The sequence below is a fragment of the Bombyx mori genome, chromosome 19 (assembly GCF_030269925.1).
Source record: "Bombyx mori chromosome 19, ASM3026992v2".
NCBI classification, from domain to species: Eukaryota; Metazoa; Arthropoda; class Insecta; order Lepidoptera; family Bombycidae; genus Bombyx; species Bombyx mori.
Genome location: NC_085125.1, coordinates 2,143,932 through 2,169,525, shown reverse-complemented (window position 1 = coordinate 2,169,525; position 25,594 = coordinate 2,143,932). Strand labels below are relative to the sequence as shown.

The following is a 25,594-nucleotide window of genomic DNA, read 5'->3' as shown; positions in this document are numbered from 1 at the left end:
TAGAAACTTTGCTCTCTTTTATTTATTTGAAAATAATAGAAGACGACTATGATTTATAAACGTTATTTAGTGTTTGAACCAGCATATATATTAAATGTAAGTCTCAGTTGTTATTGGTTTTAATGTATTTGATTAAATAAAAATACATGTAAAAATCTGTTGTTTTTGAGGATATTGGGGACGTCTTAGGTATAAATAACAACGAAAAAGGGGTCAATTGGGATGAGAATACGTGAAATGGAAACGACCTAAGTATAAATAGGTACAGGTTTGTAGGGTTGTCTATGTAGTTATAACAATATTTTTTAAATTTGTTGGTAAAAATTTGGTTTATTCGAAGCGAAATTGGGAATAAGTCTTTAGTTGAAATAGATAAGCAATTTAATATAAGTAAGTCGATTTTGCAGAGACATGTAACAAGATCAATGAAATCTCAAGGTGGACAAAAATGTCTAAGTAATACATAATAAAATATTTAATATTTGTTCAGAGTAGGGGTATTCATCTGATTAATCCATGGAATAACCGACACACCTAATCTCTTAACCCAGATAGAAATATCAGCACTGTCGATTGCACCTATAATTGAGGTGATGTCTGCCATGTACTTTTGTCAGTTTTTCAATTTTTTTTATTGATGATCACTTTGTTGGTGCAACTAAATAAATAAATTAATTAAAACTATATATAAAAATAAAAGTAGTACCAACCCTAGCAAATTTCTCATTTCGTCCCAATTAACCGCAATTTTCGGGTAAATAGGGATTACACCTATTTTTGCATTTTTTGCTTAAACTGGAATGTTAGTTGCATAATTTTAAATTAGACAACAAAGATGCCCCCAAGACTCAATCATTTTGATCCTGATATAGCATTATATACATCAACAATTACCTTAAAATTGGTCATAAAGTTGGAATTTGTCCCTAATCGCCCCATTTTACGGTACTCAAAATATTTTTTTTTCCTCATGTGAACACTGTCATGATGTCTCTCAAATATAATAAGTGTATAATCTATGATGATGTCGTTGAAATGGGTTTATTTTGGTTTATTGCCTTTTTTTAAGTTTAAACACATGGTAGCGGCAGGAAAAACGCAGGATGTATAGGATAGGATATATGTACGTAAATTATTTTAAAGCACAATGCATTTTTTTGTCATAACAATGTTGTTTATATTAAAAGACCGACAGCTTTGTTTCGAATTGTATTTCATATCTTTTTACGTAAATATTCGCTCTTGACCTGCTTGGTGATTAAAGATGAGCCCTGTGAACTCCTACATAATTCACGCTAATGACAAACAAGCCAGTGTAGGCTAAGATTTACAGCGTACACCACTACTATTACCATGTTATTAAGTGACAATCTGCATGTAAAAAGAGAACTAAAATTTTCACATATTAGCGTTTCTAGTTTGGTTCATGAAGGAGCTCTCGAGTGCCTATTACTAGTATTGTGGATATTAAGACAATTGTTCGCATGACTTGCGTACCAGAAAAAAGATGTGGGTTCAAACATGAGATAAGTGACGCTTTGAGGAAGCTGTCGTCTTGTACAAAGCGTATAATTACAATTTGAAAAATATCTATAGAAAAGTAACATAATTACATATTGTAAAGTTTATTTTAATATTGTAAATTTGATTATTGGAATCTGTCACGATAAAGCGGTCTCAGATCGATGTGTTCTCAGATCAACTATTTAGGATTTTTCTCTTTTCTCGGCATAGATAATATACTGAAATTTCTCGGAAAATTATTCATTTCCGTCGCTTGCGTTTTTGAAGTTATACTTCTTTATGCGCGTTATGAAAAATCGATGACAGTAAAATTTTACGATGCGCGCGTACCGTGATACAAAATTAACAGAATGAAATTGCCCACTAAATCGCTCATTACAATACGTCCGACGTCACTTGGAGAGTCTGAGTATAGCCGCAGGTGAACTTTCTGAACCGTACCGAGAATTAACGAATTTATACGATGTCAAGAAAAGGGATGTCCAATATGCGTGTTTGGGGATGTTGTTTAATCGTTTTTTTTTTCAAATTGATTAAAATTTAAATAAAACAAAAATAAAAAGTTTAATAAAAATAAAGTATAACTTCTTACGCGCGTACATAAGTACACGCACCCTTTTTTATGTCACGCCATATTTATACCGTGTCTTAAAAATGTAGGCATTTCATATTTTTAATCCATTCAATTATCATACGATACAGAACCGTAGTTCAAAGTGTTCCAAGTTCACTTAAGTTAAAATAAATTAAAGACTTCAAATTAAATTGATATAAGGTAAATGTATTGTCAAAGAATTAAAATAACACATCACAGTCACTACATTATTTATTTAACTCTTTCACAAAAATAGGGATTTGATAAATAAAGTCTCATAAACATCAAATAATATTCTCCAATTTGTATCACGTCGTCACTTATTGGCATAGGCTATAAACTAATATATAATTATCAATAGGGAATGGCCACGAAAAAGATGTAAAACAAAAAAAAACTTTAAAAGGGCAAATTTAAGATAAATACAAATTAATTCCATATTCAGAATCCAAAGTAGCGGCCTTATTCTCAATAACTAATCTTCAAACACTTTTTTGTATGCCGAATGAATTTCTTTAATCATATCAGAAGCCATCATGCTTCTTCCGTATTTTTCGAATGCTTGAGAATTACAAGTTCTGACTAGTCGGGCTGCGGCGTAGCTCGCCAAGCTTTGTGAAATTTGTCCGTGTTGTTCGCCTTGGCACACATCGCTTGTTAACGCCCAATGATAAAATGTAGCCAGCGAGCCTGATAGGAAGTCTCCTTGACCACCAACGCGTCTCTCCGAGCCACCTTCGGACGAAGCCCAGTTGTACGATGGTACTCTTGAATGAAATTTATCAGTTTCGCCTTTTTCTAAAACCGAAACGTTTTCCCCCCAATAGTTGAACCAATTAGATCCATTCGAATTTATCGATTCCATCAACTTCTTCGATTCGCGTCCGTTCGGTGTCAAAATGGCGCCTGCCTTTGGATAATCCTGAATAATGGATATGTTTTTTGAAATAGCGTATAAGCCATCGGCGTCGATGACTATGGGCTTCTCCAATACTTTACAGCTTTCTATTATGTCATACGTTAGTTTCATTGTTTCATCTTCTCTTCCTAAGCCCGGTCCAATAACGATCGCGTCCATTTTAGGTAATAGAGAACTTATTTTCGATGCATACTTTTTGTTTAGAAATGGATAGACTATGAGATCAGGACTGTAAATTTTAATAACTGGCGCTGCGTCTTCAGTAGTAATTACGTAAACTATATCCGCTCCTGCCTGTGAATTAAAGTCTTTAGGTACTACATGATAGTGTTAGATTATTATTATTTTTTTTGTGATTTTAAGCATGCGCATCTTAATATCTAAATTTCTTTTTGACTATGGCATCGTCGCACAGGAGCAGAATACAGCTGTACCACCTGGAACTGCTATTCACCATCAGATTCAGAAATGAAGTATCCACGGTTTTTTTCTGAGCGCTGTGACAAACGAGGTTTGAGGAGAGTCCAAATCGGCAGGCAGGGGTTTGACTGTGGCACTTCTGATATCCAACGGTGACCACTTACCATCAGAAGGACAATATAGTTTTTTTTTATTGCCCTTGAAGGCAGACGAGCATACGGCCTCCATACCTGATGGTGAGTGGTTACCGTCGCCCGTGGACTTCAGCAATGCCAGGGGCAGAGCCAAGCCGCTGCCTACCGCTTAATACTCTCCACAAGCCTCGTTTGAAGAAGGACATGTCATAGCGCTCGGGAAACACCGTGGAGGGGAGCTCATTCCATAGCCGGATGGTACGTGGCAAAAAAGATCTCTGGAAACGCACTGTGGATGACCGCAGTGGCTCCAGGTAGTATAACCGCATTACGTACATTTCTTTTTTGTTTAGTGACATTTAACTAAGAACTCAGAATAACCCAATTCAAATAAAAAATGAGCTATTTTACTAACAAAAAAATTTATATGGAACCTACAGCAAGATCCAAAAATCTTTATTTTTATTATTAATCAAACTTACCTTGAAAGCAGCAATGGCTGAGAAGTACGGAGCCCCTGTATATTCAACTGACCCTCCTATTATTCCTATTCTACCAAGATCGCCTTTTGATTTTCCATTGAGTGTTGGAACAATATTACTTGTTAATTTCTTTAAAATATCTTTAGAAGTAAGGAAGTTCATTTTACACTCATTGCCATTAGTAATTTGGAAAGTAAACAAAATCACTTGTAAGATAACAAGAATTATATTGAAACTTGGAGTCATTATTAATGATATGAATTATAAGTTTCGAACTTTATGTGTCACAATTAGAGGTGCTAAAAGAATGAAAAAAAACAACCAAACAAACAGTGGCTAAAAGAAATAAAAACAAAACATATGTCAAAAGTATGTTAATCACCAAATAGTAGTCGTTTTGATGGTCAATGTGGACTGTGGGTCAATTGAGTGTATATTCTTTAAGGTCATTATAGGTCAATCTTCTATATGAGTGAATAGTCTATGGCGACTAGTATTAGTTGCTGGTACTAGTCTACATACTACCTAGCGTATGTGTTCGGTTGTTAAGTACAAAAATGCTTTCCATACTGTATTATTTTTCTGTATTTTGATTTTTATTGCATAAATTTTCCGGAGAACCTTCTAATTCATCGTCATTTATTTCTTACGATTGCGGTATCGTCGGAACTCGGCCAACTTTGTGCTACGACAAAGCGTAGACGCCATCACTCTTACCAACCAGACTTCTTGAAGAGCGGTGCCTCCACTGCCTCCGCACTGAAGTATGAATATGTGCCTCCGTCCTAAGAACTGTCATTAGTTTTCATTTGCTGACGTTATGAGAAGATTCTTAAATTGTTCTAAGACGGCAGGCGTGATTGGCGTACTCAATGTTTCTCTTAGCTCGATCACCCTATTCGCCCCTATGATGTGTGTTAGTAATTGTGGCTTCTCCGACATATATATGTATGTATATACTTCTTATCTTTTTATAATATTCGTAATATCTTTTTTTGCTTTCGGTGATATATTTTGCAGCTCTACTATTTAATTCATAGCTTATACCTTAAATTGATATAGAAATAAAATATTTATTTAAAATATTTACAACTGATATATTAAAATTTAATTTTGTACAGTGTAAAATAAACGGGCTATATACGCATGATGCTTGATAGAAGGAAAGCAGTTTTTGTATTTAATAATTTACTGTATTAATTCATTTAAAAATAATTTGCATTTCAATAATACGTCTCACTTCAAGAAGATTGTTCACTTTTAAAAAAAATTATGCTTTATGCTCGTTTAAAAGCTAACTACGCTGTAACTGGTTCGTTGAAAAGCGTTGTGAATGGTCAAAAGGTCTCGTTATCGCGCCATAAATCTCAAAACTCCAAATGTGTTAGCGCTCACTTCGGTGGTAAAGGATCATTTCCAATGTGACTGTTTTTAGTATATTCAATACCAAATTGGAATAATTTGGGCTCCGTAAAATTCGTTTTTTTTTTGTATCCTCTCATATTCTGGTAATGTTTGGTATATTTTTAACTTTTAACATTTTTAAACACACTATTGATATATTTTTGAGTTGGGCAGGCAACACTAATTTCTATTCTATCGTATGTCGTTCACATAATTTTGTCTTTGTCTGATGCTTACCGCAATTGTATAATTTTGTCTCTTTCGAACGGTTAATGCTAACAAAACGGCGAATCGTGCTTTAGCTACATATTATTAATATCTACGTTACATGCTCTACGTCACGGGGAATTACCTAGATTACCTACTGAAACTTAAAAAAAGATTTCTAGCAATAAGTACTTATACAGGGGACCACGGATTTTTTCGTTCTACATTTATATCTGTATTATTGTGCGTGTGTAGTGAAGATAACGAAATGCAGGTACGATCAGAAATATAGGTCTGAGTGGGAAAAAATCGTGAATTTTCGTCATGGTTGACAAAAGATAAAAATAGTGAGAATGCATAGTGTTAAGCTTGTGGAGCAACATCTCTGAGCAGAATCGCAACAATTAAAAGTCATGTGGAGTCGGGAAAACCTCGGCAGCAGCGTGACTAGGATTAGTAGATTTTTACTTTTTTGGGAGATTTTGAGGTACAGGCTATGAATAAATAATAAGTTGTGGGTACCGGCGACAGAATTTAGCATGTAAAAACTATTTATATCGGATAATAGTTTTTTGGCATATCGGATAAATTCGGGGTATATTCCTCCTTTCATCGAATGGATTGTAACTACATATTTAATTTTCATTCTTTTCGTTACCATAGTGTGATAGACTAGTGGGAATTGCTTTAATGACAATTTTTATAATCGAGTTTAAAATGAAACATAAATATATACATTTCTTTCGTGACCACAAATGTGTTAGATATACATTCGTCTTGTAGTTTTAGTAGATTACCATTTTTTAGAGTGGCCGCACTGATAATTTCATACAATCTTCATTCTTCATTTCACTCCATATTAGAATTTTTCATAAAAATAAGAAATATAAATTAAAATAATATATGACTTTAAGGTCTAAGTTACCAGGTCATAAAATCCCTTAAATAAATACAATCTTCAGTTTGACCTAAAGGTCTAGATACCAGGCCATAAACTGAGAAAAAATCACAGTAAAAAATACAATCTTCATCTCGAATATATTAAGTGTATAATCTATGATCTTCATTGTGTCAAAGTCAGTTGAGCACTCGTAGTGCTGTGTGATTATTGTTTTTAGTTGCTTTAAAAAAAGGACAACAAAATTTGTACCTGGTGTGCATCCAGTAATTACATAAATATGGAAGATAAATACGAGACTGTGCAGCTTTCGTACTCTATACACAAATGCTCGAGCCATTCCTCGGGCTATGTTCCAGAGTAAGTTTAAATTTTTCATTAAGACTAATTTGAGAAGGCTGATTCGGTATTTTCAAGTTTTTTTCCCACAATTTTTTTATAATAATATTGTGTTTTTGCGTCATATAAATCGTTCCTTACATTATACTATAAAATTGCAATGCATCATGAAAGCAAAATTTCGCGTGGTATTTTTAGTCCTACAGGTACGTCCGTTTATTTGCCTTCTTCTCGTGTTATTTTCATATTAAGCTTATCTGGCTCTAACAAACCATCTGTAACTGAATATTTCATAATCGTTATTCCAAATTAAAAGATAGGAAGTATGATTTTTCACTTTGTCAAAATATGTGGAACTACAAACACTATAAGATATTTTAAAATTATTGAAATTTTATATTTGTTACAGTACACATAAATGTCTGAGTAAAAAATGTGCAGTTATAAAATATAAAAAAAATATCATGATAGACATTGTAAAGTAAAATAAAAATTATGATTATTAGATACTTAACACACCATATCTATTTCGTTAATAATCCACACACAAGTTTTGTTTTAGAGGAAAAAAAGTCTTTAAATTAATAAAATACAGTTAAGCACTTACAGGATCTGACATCTGATCAGACATCAGATTGTAAATACCATTGTCCTTGAGATATCCTTTTTTAAGTTACAATCTTTTTGTGTACTAGGCATCTCAGTGTTTGGATCAGTAAACACAACTTTAGACCAGAAATAAGATTATGTTATACAACTGAGTTAGACCTCAAGTTGGGTGGTGGCATTCATATAGATATGTCTATGGGCTCATACCGGGAGGGCTGTGAGATTGTTCACCTATTTAACCAATAAAAAAGTATGCAGAATAGTGATCTACTTGTGAATTTTACATTAAGCATTTCTTAAAAAATATATATATAAGTATATATATTGTATAATTACTGGTGGTGGAAGCAGTAATGTGTTTCTATTTTCAAGGGTGGAGCAACCATTGCAATTTTATAACTAAAACCTTAAAATTCATGTCTCAAGGTGGGTGGCTGCATTTATGTTGTTGATGTTTATGGGTTCTAGTAATTTCTTAACACAAAATGGGCCGTGAGTGCGTCAACTCATCTCAGAAACAAATAAAAAGACCGAATTAAAAAAAACCGTAATAATATCTTACAGGAAAAATCTGTCACGGATCATTTCCCAATTAAATATAAATTAATCTTAAGCAATCAATCAAATGTAATCAAATCTTTTTTTATTTTTTATATTTTTGTAGTTAATGAACTGTCAATTGTACCTATAATTGAGGTGACATCTGTTATGAACTTTTGTCAATTGTTCAATGTTTTGTATTGATGATCACTTTGTTGATGCAATTTAATAAATAAATAAAATAAATATTGATACACTTAATTATATTTGTTCCAATAAAAACTTTTACAATCTTGGGCTTCATCTCTGCCCAGTTTTAAATTGAATAATCAGAAAGAATTGTTTTAACAAAACATAGCTGTACACAGTGCACACTTTATACACACATACATTAACATCAATTATTATATTGTCATTTGGAGGACGTTTACAAATTTACTGATTTATTTGTCTGCCTTTGGATGATGCAAGAATGCATTGAATTGTGTACGTTAGATATGTTCAATTTTTTATGCAAATGAAATAATCAATTATACAGCTTTATAACTTTTATTATATTAATTGAACAAAGATTGTTGGTTGACTTAAGTTGAGGGAGTCACATACTAATTAAAACTAATTATAATTCAATATTTTGTAGTCTCATGGTCAGGGTCATTGTATGTAAAGTATTCAAAATGACTGAAATAATAAAATGAAAAATAATAAAAACGAGTTTAAACCTCATAAGTAGGTAGCTTTAATTATGTTGAGAGAACAGAATAAAGTACCAAGTCACATTCTGTATTGAATATACAGTTATTTTGTAGCACACAATTGTCTCAAGATGAGTGATGACACTTGTCATGAGCCTTCTCAACTTCTCAATAGATGGGCCAGATGCTCACCTTGCTATCATCTGAGCGATATTATCATACCGTATCTAAGCATCTAAGTAATAACAGAACTAAAAATCAAACCAACATAAATTGTAATAATAGTTATTGCGATAAAAACCTCAAGTCTAAAGATGGTGGCGTTTGAATTATGTTGCTTGTGGGCTCAAGTAACCACTCAACATTTAGCTAATCAATCGGGGAAATCTGCCACTTTGTGCTAAGCAATCTATTTTCTGTTATTATTGTGTAGCATGATCTGGATCTGGTGTTTAACAATTATTGATGAACTATATTCTAGAAGGCACATTATTGAACAATTTAGTATTGAAAGTCACACCAAAACTCACTTACAGAAAATAATAGTTATTTACTTCAAATCTGAATATTCCATAAACAATATGAAAAAGTTTTAAGCAAAATTAATTTGTGAAGAATTAATAAGAAATAAATGAGCATTTCAGGAATTCAGTACTACGTACCTAACACATGAATGGCTGTATTGATGAAGGAATAACATTGTGTAATAACATTCATACCTTCAAGAATTGTAATATGCATAGTTAATGGACACTTAAGAAATATACCTTAAGTCTTAAGGCAATATTCACTTTGTGATAATGTAATCACTTAATACCCGTAGATTCTTGAGCTGGTTCAACTGTAGATACAATAAAACTTCTTTGTTTAATAGTACTACTCAAATAGTTAGGTAGAATGATTAGAAGTTGCTGAATGGAGCAGAAGTAATCTAATGTAGCAGTTAAGGTATCGAGCTGCCCATACATCTTATAAAATTCAAATTTTTCTTTTTCAGGAACATCATAGTGAATCAACCATCAGATCCATTGTCAAGGTGGTTCACAGACTGCTGCGTTTCACCACAATTCATAGTTATAAAACTGGACTCTCCCTCTATAGTTGAAACAATCAAATTCGGAAAATATATCAAGGCACTCGTTAGTGATCTCAAAAAGTTTCAGGTCTATGGTGGAACAGAAGATAGCAATATGTCTCTGCTGTTGACTGCGTGAGTTGTTGGCTTGTTTGTATAGGATAATAAGCTATTTTCATTTTGTAATAATTAATTAAGCAAGACTAAGTAATTTGTTGTAAATTGGACTTGACGTATATACAGTTATAATAACACAAACACTTTCAGGCATATTGAGAAAACACTTTCTAACGTTTTATATCTTGATGGTTTTTTTCACAAGTGAGTCGTCTATTATCAAAGGTGGCAATCTGTGCATTTGGACAAAAAAATGTTATTGATATGTCAATACAGATTGATTTGAATATAATTGTCTCCTTCAAAGAATACGGTTCAAAACCTGCATTAAATAAAGATTAATACTTAACCTGTTATTTATCTAAGATGTCGTTCAGAAGAGTTTTGTGACTGCCAATGGAATACAAAGTCAATAATTCGTTTTTCTGATTTACCAGTAATTGTCCAAAAGTCACATTGCCGGCTTTGATATTAGTCGACTCAAGTATAAGTTAGCAATTGTAATAATATATAATAATAATAATAATAAGCCTCAAGCTGTCAAGACTATAATGAACAAGGATCCACATAACCAAGATTGCTCTGTCAAGAGCAACTGACTATGATGAAGCTGGTTAACTTGTGGTGTAACAATTTGCGCTCATAGCAATTCTCAATATTTACTGAATGGAATTTTCATCCTGAGTCTTTGAGTGAATGCTGTTTGCACCAGGCTTATTATTGGGCTATGCTCCCGTTATTTGATCTCCATTTGAAATACTCTGAAACATACATAACGGCCGTCTGGTGTAGTGGTAAGTGACATGGTCACTGCACAAGGGGGTCGCGGGTTCGAATCCCGCCAAGGGAAGATATTTGTATGATAAATATAAATGTCTTTCCAGGGTTATGGGTGTATATAAAGTATATGTATGTGTATAATAAAAATCTTACATTTATTTCCGTTAGCTGGTACCTGTAACACAAGTTCTTTACGAACTTATCACGGGACCAGTTAACGTGGCGTGATTGTTAATAAATATTTATATTTATTTATTTATTTATACTAGAAATGAAATTTGTAATTATTCACAGTGGCTTGAAGAAAGACAGTACACCGGAAACATTCAGATTGAGGCACAGGACACAGGAAGGATTTTACTTCCCTGTTGAATACCTAAAGATTGTCCCACTACAGTCGTGGGGCCCTCCCTACAATTATACCATATGGTACATAGAGTTACATGGCAAAAATCAGGCAGAACTTCTCAATGAGGCACTGGAGACAATTTATTTGGTAGGTTTATAATTTTTTTTAACGTGTTTTAAAAATGCGTTAACTTGCCATTTGAAATGAACACATATTGTATATCATAATTTACAGCGTAAAGAAGAAGAAGCAGTGCGATTGTTACTAAAACACTTGAGGCGGAGACGCTACAAGGATGCTTTCGAAGCTTTGTCTAGAGAAAGCGGAGTGCAGCTCGAAGGGCCAACACAGACTAAACTCTGGAACGCTTTAGTCGAGAATGGTGACTATCAGGCGGCCGAGAAAATTTTCGAACAAGCCGTTAATGGTGAGATATGAAATTCATAATTTAAAAAAAAACAAAATCAAAAAGTTTTTATTCACCTAGGCCTTCGAGGGCTTTTAAAATGTTGTGCAAGAAACTCTAGAGTTATCTGACTTTAAATAAATGTCCAAAGATGTATGTATAAATATCGGAACATTGTTGAAAAGTCCAGATTATTATAATAAGAACCCAACTCGAAAAACTAGGCCTGGTTTATCAAGTACTAAACAATGTTCTGTCCGTCTTGTTACTATATATTAGGGAAAGTAAAGTAATTAGGACATCGCCTAAAAAAAAAGTATAAGTGATTCGTTGTACACGCATCGTCCAGGCAATACTGTTGTTAAATTAATGTACATTAAGGTCTTCACAGATAATTAAAAACATTGTTACTCTATACCTCTGTTCTCTGTGCCTTTATCAATGCCCCGTCTAGCTGAATCGGAAGAAAATAGTCCTTTTCTTTCATTCCGTTTGAAAAGGAAGTTGTGGCGAAACCTTTAGTTCCGTCACGCGCATGCGCCGCTAAAAAATTCAGGGAGGCCATGACCCCCGCCATAAGTAAACAGATTGTACATCTATACATATTATAAATAAAATTGGAGTGTCTGTTTGTAATATTGAAATAACCGCTTTTTATATATGCGGTACGGTACATACACCAAAATAGCATTCTTTACAATTGTTGTCTGTCTGTCTATCTGTCAGTTTGTTCCGGCTAATCTCTGGAATGGCTGGATCGATTTCGACGAGACTTTCACTGATAGGTAGCTGATGATATAAGGAGTAACTTAGGCTACATGACATAGAACATTTTATTATTTTATTTAGAGCCGCTTTTATATAAGCATTCTAAAAAGTAAAGAAAAAAAAACATGTGTGCAATTCACACGTGGTAGAAGTGAAACCTTCCAAAATTAAAATACAATTATCCTAAACGTCTTAAGTATATGTAAAATTTTGTCATTAGTAAATAACTGTAAGGTAGCGCCCTCTGTGAATTGATATTTTAATTTCACGTATAATCCTAAATTAAAATTCACTACAAGAGCATACACACGTTAGTATTAAAAAATCTCACAGATGGCGCTGTATTAAATAGTATGTATATTTCTGTCTCATTCTTTGCTGGCTTCATCCTACACATTTTTGTATTTGTGTCTCTTACCTGTCGTTTTTTCCGTTGCATCCGGTTTGAAATCACAACGATTCTAAAGAAGTTTTCACTTCAATAAAAATATTCGTGTCGTCGGTGCAGATGGCGAGTTAGAGTGGTACATGTCGTGGCAGCCGTACCGGCCGGAGTGGCGCGAGATGTCGGCGTGCTCGGCGCAGGTGGAGGAGCGGCTGCGCAGCGGGGACGCGCACGTGGCCGGGCCCCCCGCCGCCCCGCACGACTTGTTGTGCGCCGACCGCGAGCCCAGGCCCGACGCCGCCGTAAGTCGCGCTACTTGACTCGCCCTCAACTTATCTTATACCTTTAAACGAGCAATTCTTGTATATATATGTATATACAGTCAAACCTGCGTAAGTGAGAAAACTCTATGAGTGAGAGTAATAGCCAGGACCCGTCATTTTAAGCTCCCAAAACCTCTATTAGCGAGAAACAGAATCCTCTGTAAGAGAGAGTCGTTTTTCTCTCATGGACCTCCGTAAGTGAGACTGCTACTTATCTATACCTCTATAAGCGACAGTCGAACTTTATTTATTTATATTATTTAGGAGGAACAAATGACAAAACAAATTACAAATTTAACATCTGCTATTTTATGACCCATTCTTAGCTTTCGTGGAACTTCTTAACATTGTTTTTGTATTGTTTTCTCGTCAATATTGAACCTATTCTATTTCGTGGAACTAAATTACATTGTTATTTTATCGTATTCTTTTCGAATGGACACGTATGCTGCCTATGTACCGTCCTGTTTGTCGGACTTAGTCACTTTATCGTTAATCAATTGCGAAGGAAAGTTCTGTTCTGCATCATGTCAAAACGGAAAATTAATGTACTGTCATTAAGTGATAAACTTAAAATAGTGAATGCGTTTGAATCCGGAAAATCGCGAAATGAAATTAAGAGGGTGCATTAGCGAAGAAACTCGGGTTAGTGAGAAACCTCTATAAGCGAGAATGAGATTGTGCTCCCTTGAACTCTCGCTTATCCAGGTTTAACTGTATATATAATCTGAATCGGAGACGGTTGGAGCCTTCTCCGAGATTTTCCGATTTTCATAAATAAATAATAATAATAAATAAATAATTTATTTTTAATTTTTTAGCTAAATTTTCTATAAAAGCCTATTTTTAAAACTTAAGTACTTTAACATCAATTCCTGCCTTATCGACTATAGATATAAATTATATAAATTAGCAAAAATCTTATTTTGCAAATTGAATAATGGAATAATCTTATCAAATTAGTGTATTGTCATCGGTCCTCGATAAATTTACAAAGTTTGAAGGAAATCTGGCCGTTTAAAGTGGGTCAAAATCGTGTCTAAAGGCGTCAGTGTGTTTGTAACATACATACAAGTGAAGCTAATATAAAGCGTGTAAAAAAAATCGTTTCTTGAATTGTCGACACCAGGGTGCAGCACCAGTAAGCAACGAGCTGTTCGAGACGTGTGACCTGGCCTGCGGCCTCACCGCCTGCTGCAACAAGCCTGGCCCCAGGGGCGGACACCAGCTGGTGGTCGATTCTACTACGGGTGAGGAAATTATTATGTACTAGCTGTACCCGTCCGCTTCGCTGGACATTTAAAATTAACATTATTATTTCTCACCCCCACAAAGATTCACATCATTAACGCCCCCGCAACTGGTGTAGGGAGTCCAACACTCATATAAATATTAGTCTATCCATTAAGTACATGTATTTTCTACATGGATACCAAGTTTCAAGTCAATCGGATTCATGGTTCAGTAGTTATAATGGAACACCCGAAAAGCCACTGCAGATTTATATATATGTATATATAGACTAGCGACCCGCCCTCGCTTCGCTTCGGAAACATGACATTATTGATAGCGGAGTCCCGCGATTTTACCCGCGGTTATTGTCGTACCGCGGGTGACGCCGCCGGGCGAAGCTTGTCTAAAAAAGTAGCCTAAGTTACTCCTTATATCATCAGCTACCTATCAGTAAGTCTCGTCAAAATCGGTCCAGCCGTACGTACCAAAGATTAGCAGGAACAAACAGACAGAAAGACAAAAATTGTAAAAAATGTTATTTTGGTGTATGTACCGTACATTCATATGCATGTAGTAAAAAGCGGTTATTTCAATATTACAAACAGAAACTCCAATTTTATTTATATATTGATAAAATATTCGAATTTGAATGTCCCCTCTCTAGGCACCCTCTATCTGTTTGGTGGCTGGAACGGGACCGAGGACCTGGACGACCTGTGGTCCTACAGCACCAAGGGCGAGCGCTGGACGCTGCTCTGCAGGCACAGCAGTCTCGTCGGCGGCCCCACGCCCCGCTCCTGTCACAAGATGGTGTTCGATCCCGTGCACAGACGGCTCTACACCCTGGGACGGTACCTCGACAACGCTCAGAGGGTGCCCAGCAATATGAATGTGAGTACTGCGGTGACGCATCCTAGTGGTCCCGCAGTAGTCGAAATTAGACTATAATTAATTGAAATTATAAGTATGAACATCATTCATTTGACAATAGAACAAGGTTCTATTGTCAAAGATTATTATACTTCTTCATTCCAAGATTTCGCCAAGACTACACATCTAGACAAATATATTAATAAAAACAAAGAATATTAATCTTTTTTTAAGGGATTTTATGACCTGGTAACTAACACCTTTAAGTCACATCTTATTTTAGTTTATATTCTTATTTTTATGAAAAATGATAGTATGGAGTGAAATGAAATGAAGATGATTAATTTGAGACATTAATCAACCGGGATGAAATTAAATGAAATGAGATGAGATGATATAGGGATGAAATATAATCTCAATAAAAAGGTGGTCCTTTACTGAGATTTTTTCAATGGACTTTTTGGAGGATCCCGAGAAGTTACGTCCAGCGGCTATGTTTCATTTTCCCACATTTGTACACTTTCACAGATATTAAACGATTAATAAACCACCGTTATTACACATTTAAACCCGAAGAAACACTAAATAGACAAAATAAAACAAATCACACAACTTCACTCCTCGCGTTCCCGCCAAAAAGTTCCATATTTACTCATATTCTCAATTTGACCACATACTAAGAAAAATTGGACAATAAACAAATATGCATGCGTATACGTGTCAAATACATGGTAGTATGTGTAATGTTTTTTTTAATTGATTTAATGTATGCATAATTAAAAAAAAATAACATTCTGCACTCCTTCTGTATATTCTGTATTAGTGTGGGAAATTTTATAATTTATCTGCGCAATTTTAGTAAAAAGGGGGTACAATGTTTTTGCTTCACGTGTTAATGTATAGTCCTAACTTTTATGTAACAAGGCGCAACACTATCTTACTAAACGCACTAGATCCCTCGCCACCCTCCCTACTCTCACCTGCAACGCCGTCATCAGCCAATCAAGCGTCATTAAGAATTATTTGAATTTTTGGAGATCGCCTACAGACGAAGAAAAGTTCGGATATGCATTTTGCCTTTCGGGCAAGTGTTACCTGGTGTGATATAATGACTCCCCTCCTCTCCCCCCAGAGCGACCTGTACATGTACGACGTGTGGACGGGCGAGTGGTACCTGGTGTGCAGCGACACGGCGAGCGCGGGGGGGCCGCGGCTGGTGTTCGACCACCAGATGTGCATCGACGCCGACACGCAGACCATATACGTGTTCGGGGGGAGAGTGCTGCCGGCCAACACGTATGTAGTCTTATATTTTACCGCATAGGAAGATACCACTACCATGCGCTCCTACGTAAACGGTGAGAAACAGAACTGAGACTTAGACCTCATGTCTCATGGCACCATGAGCCATGGTGGTATTTAAAATGTTTATTGTTTACTGTGCTTGTTTACTGTACCTTATGTTCCGAAGGGCTGACGCAAAGATGATTCGATGTATTCACAGTAGTTTAGGCACAGGATTATTTTTTCATTTTATAATTTTACACACGCTGTAGGTTGCGACGAGGTCAGTGATCTTTTTTATTATTATTTTTGGTTGTTCTTTAAATTATTGCTATTTAAAGTATGATATGGACTATTTTATACGTGGACTCATCCGTCATGCGAACATACGGCCCACCTGATGGTGAGAGGCTACCGTCGCCCATGGACTTCAGCAACGTCAGGGGCAGAAACAAGCTGCTGCCTGCCGTTAAGTACTCTATGATATATGGAAATGTCATAGCGCTCGGGAAACAAAAACCTTGAACACATTTGAGAAGCACTCGCTTGATTAACACAGTGTGGTGGAATTGTGTGTTACAGTGAGGAGGTAGTGAGCCCGCAGTATTCGGGCTTGTACGCGTACTACATCTCCACCGGCACCTGGCAGCTGCTGCTGGCCGACAAGCACGACGAGGACGCCCCGCAGCCCAGGGTCTCGCACTCCATGCTGTTCCACCCGGTGAGAGCCGGACCACTAGCTTTGATAGTTGAAAACTTTACTGGTGGTAGGACGTCTTGTGAGTCCGCGTGGGTAGGTACCGCCGCCCTGCCTGTTGCTGCCGTGAAGCAGTAATGCATTTCGGTTTGAAGAGTGGGGCAGCCGTTGTAACTATACTGAGGCCTTAGAACTCATATCTCAAAGTGGATGTCCCATTTACGTTATAGATGTCTATGGGCTCCAGACATCCAGTAACCACTTAACACTAGGTGGGCTGTGAGCTCGTCCTCCCATCTAAGCAATAAAAAAAACCTCGAAACTTAAAAATGCTTTTGTGGCATGGGTGGATGACGTCAGCGTGTGTGCGCAGGTGCAGCGGCGCCTGTACATATTCGCGGGGCAGCGCAACAAGGAGCACCTGCTGGACCTGTGGTGGTACGAGGTGGGGTCGGGGGCGTGCGGCGCCTTGTGCCGCTGCGGTGCCGCGCCGCCCCCCGCCGCCGGCTTCACGCAGCGCGCCACGCTCGACCCCGACACCGACCAGATGTTCGTGCTGTCCGTGAGTGACCCTCCGCGCGTACTCGTGTCTTGTCCTGAACGTTGATATAATCTATGTATGTATTCCTCTCGCAGGGCATGAGCAAGGAGAAGGAGAAGCGCGTGTACAACACTCTGTGGGTGCTGTCGCTGCGCACGCGCACGTGGAGCTGCCTGTACCGCGCGCACGCCCCCCCGGCCCCCGCGCCCGCGCCCGGCGGCCCCGCCCCCACCTCGCGGGCCCCCACCCCCCGGTTCGCGCACCAGCTGGTCTACGATCCTAACACCAAGGTTACTGAGCGTTTTAGCGTTACGCCAAGTTCTTTGTAAACCTAGCCCGTAGTAATCTGGCGCGCACAGCATGGCGGCGTTGGTGGTTATGCGCAAAGCCGACCCATCTGCGAGCGCCCTCAGGATCTCCTCCTCGATCTATATCGTAATTAAAGTAATTTCATAGTTATGTTCAATTCAAATATGACGTTTATTTATTATTCAAATAAAAGATATATTTTTAATTACTAAGAGTCCACTAGTCACTTGTGGAAGAGGAGTACTAAGAAACTATTTTTTTTATGTAAAAAGAGACCTGATAACTGTTTAATTGCGCACATTACTTAATGTACCAGCCAGGCGTACAAGCCAAAGATCGCAATAAGTCGATTTGAAGTTAAATATTTATGTATGTATGTACCCGCTCCGGCGACAGGGGCTCGGGTCATATTACGGATAAAGCATTAGATTCCAGGATATTCATTAGTTAAACGGTTTTGATAGATACATTACCTGTTCGGCGGCAACCCCGGCATACAGAGCAGCCCGCGCCTGCGGCTGGACGACCTGTGGTCGCTGAGGCTGGTGCAGCCGTCGCTGGAGCAAGTGTGGGGCGAGGCGCGCGCCATCCTGCGGGAAGCCTGCTACCGGGAGATGGCCACCCAGCCCGGGGCCACGGTCCAGGCCTTGAGCTACCTGAGGAACGAGCTCAGCAGCGTCATGGACCACACCGACCCCGCACAGGTATCCGCGTGCTACCGATGTGTCCCCCTCCACTATAGGCGGGATTGTTACCCTCTCCTAGTTTTATTAGGCTTATCGGCGCAAATATGACAATTCACCTACTTATTATAAAAATAAAATTAGACGATGACCGGTTTTTTTTTTGATAACGCCATCTTGTGTCTTTAAAGCGGTTAGTTGCCCTCAATTTAAGAAAAATAGTATTATTATTCGCCAATAGATGTCGGGAAGAGTTGATTATTGAAAACACGAATAAAACAACATTTTCTGAAAATAAATCGTAGCTAGATCGATTTATCGCCCCCGAAATCCCCTGTATACTAAATTTTATGAAAATCGTTAGAGCCGTTTCCGAGACTCAGATTATATACATATATATTAATATACAAGAATTGCTCGTTTAAAGGTATAAGATAATGATTGAATGTGATAATCTGATCATCAACTGATTACTCTGTGTTTGTTACGATGAGAAATTGATATTAAACAGTATGTCATTATCTTTTTTATTGTAATTTCAATAGTTTAAAAGCAGGTAAACACGCGCCCGTGCTCTCTGCGCTTGGGCATTCGTGCGCGAGCCGTAATACAGTACGGATCCCTCTTGAGACGTTGTTACGCTGCTCGTGATATATACGAAGCTCACCAAGTTCTCGCGAAGTTTTCTTTCGGAAACCCAAACATGAGTCATCATCAAGAAATTAATAACACTTTTTAAAAACATTACGAAGGTTTCGCCTTCGTTAGGCTTTTAATTTAATACAAACCTGTTCATCTGACGTCACGTGCCCCACTATCTGACGTCAGCGCACTTCCTGGGATGCGGGCGACACTGGTTGTAGTGAAGAGATCTGTCTTTTATCATCTATCATTGTTCAAACAAGAGTAACATTCGTCCCACTCACACACAGTAAAGTGTTGAGCAGTACATTAAAGTGGCGGTGTCGTGTCACGCAGGTGTCGAGGTTCCAGAAGCTGGCGACGTTGTTGTTCAGCGGCGGCGACGAGGGGGCGGCCCTCCCCTCGCCCCGCGCGCTCTCCCCGCGCCGCACCCGCGCCCTGCTGCGCGCCCGCACGCACCACGCCTCGCACGCACACATCGCGGACGCGCTCGCACAGGTACGCACGCGCTGACGTGTGCCGGCTAGTTGCTGTCAGTATCGTTGTTGTGTTTGTAAAGTTACGAACTATTCAACTAGGTACTCATTGTTTTATTAACACTTGCCACATTTCTAATTAATAGATTATTATTTTTTTATTGCTTATTGGTGGACGACCTCACAGCCCAACTGGTGTTAAGTGGTTACTGGAGCCCATAGACATCTACAACGTAAATGCGCCATCCACCTTGAGATATGTGTTCTAAGGTCTCAGTATAGTTACTACGGCTGCCGCGCCCTTCAAACCGAAACGCATTACTGCTTCTCGGCAAAAATAGGCAGGGTGGTGGCACCTACCCGCGCGGACTCACAAGAGGTCCTACCACCGGTAAAGTATAACAAGTTTATGCCGTTACGCAGGTGTTGGGCGCTGAAGAACCACAACCGGAATTGACGCTGCCGTTTGAAGAAGCGGGGGAACCTCAGCCGGAGACGTGGGAGGTGGGCGTGGACGAGGACATGACCCCGGACACCCAGTGGCACGCGCGCCAGCCGCGCCTCGCGCTGTACGACACCCTGGCGCAGTACTTCCGCCCCTCCACCGTGCCCCCCCGCGGGGACGTCACCGACCTCGTGGCCCTGTAGCCGCCCTCCCCCACCCCCCTCCCCCCGCACTCGTTCAACATTGTACATTTAATTCTGTTTTCAAATTATTTCAAAATATTTTGAAGCCTCGTAATTCTTGAATTAATTAGAAAACAGAAGCGCTCTAAATCGACGACATACGTTATTGTCGAAAATTGTGTATTTTTTGTATTGTCTTAGTGCGTTCGCGCGTCAGAACTGACAGCAATTGTATCTGTTGAGATTGAGAATGGGTCAGCATTTTATCTTTTTAGTTTATAGAGAGTTGTTGTGTTCGTTGTGTATACACACGATAGTAAGCCGGCGACCGCAGCTAGTCTGCGGCAACGAGGATTGAGAAAAAGTTTTGTGGGAATCCCATTTTTTTTCCTACCTATTCTAGTAACCTTGAGAGGTTATACTAGATAACACAAGGCGTGTAAGTGAGCTCTCGGGGCTTAAGTCGGAGATGTTGCTAACACTGGCCCTAGCAAGAGCAGTGCTTCGCAGAATCTACCACCGGATCGGAAACGCGACCCACTGAGAAGATCCGGCCAGAAACTCAGTGGGCTGTGTCTATGGGTTCATTTACTCGCAAGCGACGGGTTCGACGAGAACGATGACCGTGTGGGAATCCCCGGATAGAGTTTGGTGAACCCAAGTTGTATTTATCGTTTTATGGGAATACTGCACCCCTTTTTTCGGGCAGGGTGCCGAACTTCTTACGAGATCCCTGCGTCTAGGAGGCGCGAGAGGTATGTGGGACTTGACGGTCTGCAGATGTTGATATTTTAGAGCCCTACCGTGCCAAACGACTCCCCTGCACTCTCTCATACGACGTCCGATCTCCGCCAGGGGCCAGAACCCAGGTGAAGTAGGGGGTTCCCGAGGTCAACACTACAACTAGACTCGCCGCTCCAAATATGGCAAGCCTGTGGTATTCAGGCTCATCTACTGGCTGATAATGAAGATGGGACACGCGTGCATCTCGATACGTATTTAATCGATACTCGAATATCGATAAATAAAACGTAAGGTTTATATGAGTACCTGATCGAAGACCAATGAAATTCGATGTTGTAAGAATAGCATAGGTACGTAAAGCTTTTGTGTAGTTTAGATCAGTTTTGCAGAATAGTTTAAGACTATTCTATCTAAGACTATTATTAGATATGTTTCATACGTATATACTCAGTAAATCTAGTTCTTACTAAAGGATTTGAACCACTACGTATTCAGCCGAGGGAAAAGGGAGAAAACCCATCAAACAGTCGTTCGTGTTCCTATGTGTTCAATTCGTGAGCTCACGTATGTTCACGAGTGCTCACGTTTGGCAGTCAGCAATATATTATATAATATCACTTGTGTTTGTGTTCTAGTGATCAGTGAAAGCTTTTAGGAATATGAAATTAAAAAAAAAAGTACTGATAATTTGAATGTAATACCTCTATATTGCTTTTAATATGAAAAGAGCGTTTTCGCTCATAATTAATTTAAGTTCAGAGTAAGTATTTGGTACGTTATTAATAAAGTTAGATTAGTTTACGTGTGCGAGTTAATATGATCGTTGATATAATTCAATAGAGTTCAAATTAACGTGCGAGAGAACGTAACTGCATATCGTCTTCTCGCATTAAAACTGTATATAATCTCAAAACTTACTAATTTTACAGGAGAGTGTTTTAAAGGTTTAACATGTGATTGTGGTATTTTTAATATTAATCATCTTTGCAACATTTATTTTTTATTCTTTACCAGTTATATTATCTGTCTTTTAAAGTAAGATAAAATTGTGTATTAATTTTGTTAATAGTCGTCTAAACATAGGTAAACTAAAAAAAAACTAAAATCAAACTACGCTCTCTTGACAGTATGAGAAGAATACTGGTGATACCAAATGATTCCGCATATTAACTCAATTTCGAATATTTTTGGAAATTGTACACTTTTAATGCGAAAAGACGATAATATGATTAAACCAAAAATTATGTCAAAGTCTTTAGCAGCGGCGCCCGCGCCCCGGGGCAGCACCGACGCGGCCCGGCAGCCGTCTTGTTTCGTTCATTTATCATTTAATTTTATTTATGTCTAGTTATTTTATTAAATGTATGTATTTATACCCGTATCGTCTCCGGACTATTTTAATCAATTTGTGGGTAGATAGAAAACATTTTACTGTATTTTCATATTTCTACTTCATTATTTCATATTCTTACTGGTGGTAGGACCTCTTGTGAGTTCGCGCGGGTAGGAATCACCGCCCCGCCTATTTCTGCCGTGAAGCAGTAATGCGTTTCGGTTTGAAGGGCGGGGCAGCCGTTGTAACTATACTGAGATCTTAGAACTTATATCTCAAGGTGTGTGGCGCGTTTACGTTGTAGATGTCTATGGGTTCCAGTAACCACTTAACACCAGGTGGGCTGTGAGCTCGTACACCAATCTAAGCAATAAAAAGTAAAAATAAAAATTTTTGTATTTTCTCTTCCGAATATATAAGGGTGTTAGGAGTTCGAGGATGAGCCATTTCCTTTCTGATGTTACAGTTTAGATATACGGAATATTTATCGATACGTGTAAGTCCGTTTAAATTAATATATTAGCTAAGTACTTTCATTTCATGTATTATATACTATTGTGTAGTTTAAGGTAAATAATAATGGGGTCACACAACTATAAGGACGAATGAATGTAAAGTTTTGTGCAATTCAAATTCGACCTTTTTTCCATAAGCCGTAAGTTGATTTTAACTTGGCACACGAGTGGAACAGGTCGGAATCCGTAAGTGGCACCTGCCGGATCATCAGAGCGGTAGCACGTTCAAACCTCTATCAACTAAGATAATTAATTTAAAAGAACATTATTTATATAAGACAATAGCAAAGTAAGTTTTTGAGTTTTAAATGTAAAGTCGTAGTTGAGGGTAATCTAAATACACGTATTGTTTTGAAAGTATTTTAAATTATTAAAGTCCTTTTTAATTGCTTATTCGAAATTAGCTGCGTTTAGAACTTAGTTGGTTTTGACTAATGTTTACTTTGAGAGATGTTAGTTATGACTGAATCACGTGGAATAAAAGTTGAGGAGTGGTGTATGGCGAGTGGAAAAAACCTTGCAAGCTTAGGCGATCGGTCTCCTGCTGCCTTCTTCACTATAGTCCAATGGACGAGCTTGTCACGAAGCAATTAGTGTGCCACTGAGCCGTGGACGATGTCTCGGGGTATTTTTTTAACCTACCTATACAGGTACCTCGAGGGGTTATCCCAGCTTTACTAAGTGAGGGGGTGAGCTCATGGGATTCTATCTGCCGGATTTGCTAACACGAACCCTAGCAAGAGCAGTGCGTGGCAGAATCTACCACTGGATCGGAATCGCGACTCACTGAGAAGGTCCGGAGAGAAACTCAGTGGGCTGTGTCTGGGACGGAAGTGTCTAGAAGTGCTAGGAAAATAGTGCACAGACCAAAGCGACGGTGTGGACCGCTCGGGACGCGGGTCCGTTGATGTTACACAGCGTTGGGCGCGTCTGTCCCGGATTAGTCTCGAGGGGGCGGGTCCGCGGAGAGTCGCGCCCCCCGGGGGGCGTGGCCTGCCGCGCGAGTGAATGTTTTTATTGTCTGTGATAAAAGGCGACTGTGTGTTTTTGTAGTCAATAGGTTATTTGTATACTGTAGGCCGGATCGAGAATGATCTACAAATGTGATTTGCGTTTTGTTCGAACAGAACTCGTTTACTATTCTGTTAGTTTTATTTGTTTCGATGTCATTAATGTTCTACTGTGAACGTATTGTATTCGTTGATGTCAGTTCAGTGTGCTCGGTGCGAGTTTTTTAACGTTCTCGATAGCGTAAAAGTTAACTCAATTTTGTATGCAGTTGAAACACCGCCCCTTAGTACCTTATTCGGTTCAGAGGTCTTTATTAGATATAGTGTCAGTGTGCTTATATCTGTTGGAATGGGATCGATCGCCTACGTTCGCCGCTAGGGGCGCTGTTTCAACTGCATACAAAATTGAGTTAACTTTTACGCTATCGAGAACGTTAAAAAAACTCGCTCTAAGCACTATGAAGAAAACTCGAGAGTATAAAATGTTGTAAAATAATGTACTAGTGTTTAATGTGTACTAGGAATTTGTTTAGGATTGATTTAAAATGAAATAAAATAGTTTTGATTTTTGTAGAATCATTACTAAAAATCAATGTTGATTTAATCTATTAACTGTAGCGGGAATGAATAGCAATGATATAACTTGCAACTGCGCGCGAGGATATCGCTTTAATCTTACAAAATAACGTCTAGTATTTGTAAACATCATGACATTATTTATAAGCAATTTTTTTTTTTTTTAAGAGATTTTATGACCTGGTAACAGTGAAATGAAATGAAGATGATTAATTTGAAACACTTATCAATTGGGATGAAATTAAATGAAATTAATTGAGGTGATATGGAATGAAATATAATCTCAGTAAAATGGTGGTCATTTACTAAGATTTTTTCAGTGGACTTTTTGGAGGATCCCGAGAAGTTACGTCCAGCAGCTTTGTTTCATTTTCCCACATTTGTGCACTTTCACAGATATTAAACAGTTAATAAACCACCATTATTACACATTTAAACCCGAAGAAACACTAAATAGACAAAATAAAACAAATCACACAACTTCACTCCTCGCGTTCCCGCCAAAAAGTCCGCAGTAATATTTACATTTTTATTCTGATAAATTGAATGTAGTTCTTTAAGACGTTTTCAATTGGATAGTTACTTTCAAGTAAATACACGTTGATGAGTATGTAGTACTGTGTTTTATGTATAAATCTTGTGTACATACGTACGTTTTTATAAGGATACATTTTTAATTTATGTACCAATTAATGTACAAAGCAATAAATGTTTACGAACGATATGTTTTGTTTTTTTTCCGCCATAGTTTCAGTAGCCAAGTCGCGGTGGCTCTCCGAAGGATTGGAGAGTCGATCTTTCAACTTTCATAAATATTTTTTTAATTCATAGCATTGTCCTCGAAGATGAAGCTAAAAATATTGTCCTGGTTTCAATTCATGTTATACACGAAACTCTGTTTAACTTACCTTAATACGTTGATGAGAGAACGCGTGTCGGCGACAGAAAGGTTCTTCTCAGTCGTGCACTCCCGGCGGAGTGGTCGTGGTTATGCATCTCTTATTACTTGGTTGCGGCTTCTGCGAGGCCTCTCTCTTCTCCATCTCTCTCTATTGGTGGCGGTACGTGTACATTCAGTAAGGGAA

General features: G+C 38.1%; 2 protein-coding genes across 5 annotated transcripts; one reads left to right on the top strand and one right to left on the bottom strand.

The window, feature by feature from the left end:
- The first annotated feature begins 1,006 nt into the window (after positions 1 to 1,006).
- LOC101740006 (muskelin) lies at positions 1,007 to 25,233 on the top strand. 4 transcript variants are annotated; one of them, XM_062673899.1, is made up of 15 exons: positions 1,007 to 1,123; positions 3,454 to 3,906; positions 9,764 to 9,976; positions 11,033 to 11,234; positions 11,322 to 11,514; positions 12,770 to 12,948; positions 14,099 to 14,219; positions 14,867 to 15,093; positions 16,205 to 16,368; positions 16,939 to 17,077; positions 17,427 to 17,615; positions 17,690 to 17,884; positions 18,368 to 18,607; positions 19,565 to 19,726; positions 20,128 to 25,233. In XM_062673899.1, exons 2-15 carry the CDS (start codon positions 3,848 to 3,850, stop codon positions 20,350 to 20,352), a joined length of 2,508 nt encoding a protein of 835 aa, XP_062529883.1. In that variant the 5' UTR covers positions 1,007 to 1,123; positions 3,454 to 3,847; the 3' UTR covers positions 20,353 to 25,233. The 4 variants fall into 4 exon arrangements, with proteins under 4 accessions (XP_062529883.1, XP_037873749.1, XP_004927006.2 ...); XM_038017821.2 differs by lacking the exons at positions 1,007 to 1,123; positions 3,454 to 3,906 and adding exons at positions 5,818 to 5,959; positions 6,804 to 6,943; XM_004926949.4 differs by lacking the exons at positions 1,007 to 1,123; positions 3,454 to 3,906 and adding an exon at positions 5,826 to 6,943.
- Positions 2,333 to 5,371, bottom strand: LOC101737541 (ATP-dependent (S)-NAD(P)H-hydrate dehydratase). Its single transcript, XM_004926933.5, has 2 exons — positions 4,075 to 5,371; positions 2,333 to 3,332 (listed from the first exon to the last, which is right to left on the bottom strand). Exons 1-2 carry the CDS (start codon positions 4,318 to 4,320, stop codon positions 2,595 to 2,597), a joined length of 984 nt encoding a protein of 327 aa, XP_004926990.1. The 5' UTR covers positions 4,321 to 5,371; the 3' UTR covers positions 2,333 to 2,594.
- Positions 25,234 to 25,594: the final 361 nt, after the last annotated feature.

Excerpts from the sequence above, each read along its gene's own strand:
- LOC101737541 (XM_004926933.5), bottom strand. The coding sequence starts at position 4,320 with ATGACTCCAAGTTTCAATATAATTCTTGTTATCTTACAAGTGATTTTG. Across the intron at positions 3,333-4,074 it reads CAGCCATTGCTGCTTTCAAG|GCAGGAGCGGATATAGTTTA; the intron begins GTAAGTTTGATT and ends TTTAATTCACAG.
- LOC101740006 (XM_038017821.2), top strand. The coding sequence starts at position 6,864 with ATGGAAGATAAATACGAGACTGTGCAGCTTTCGTACTCTATACACAAA. Across the intron at positions 6,944-9,763 it reads TCCTCGGGCTATGTTCCAGA|GAACATCATAGTGAATCAAC; the intron begins GTAAGTTTAAAT and ends TTTCTTTTTCAG. Across the intron at positions 16,369-16,938 it reads AGAGTGCTGCCGGCCAACAC|TGAGGAGGTAGTGAGCCCGC; the intron begins GTATGTAGTCTT and ends TGTGTGTTACAG.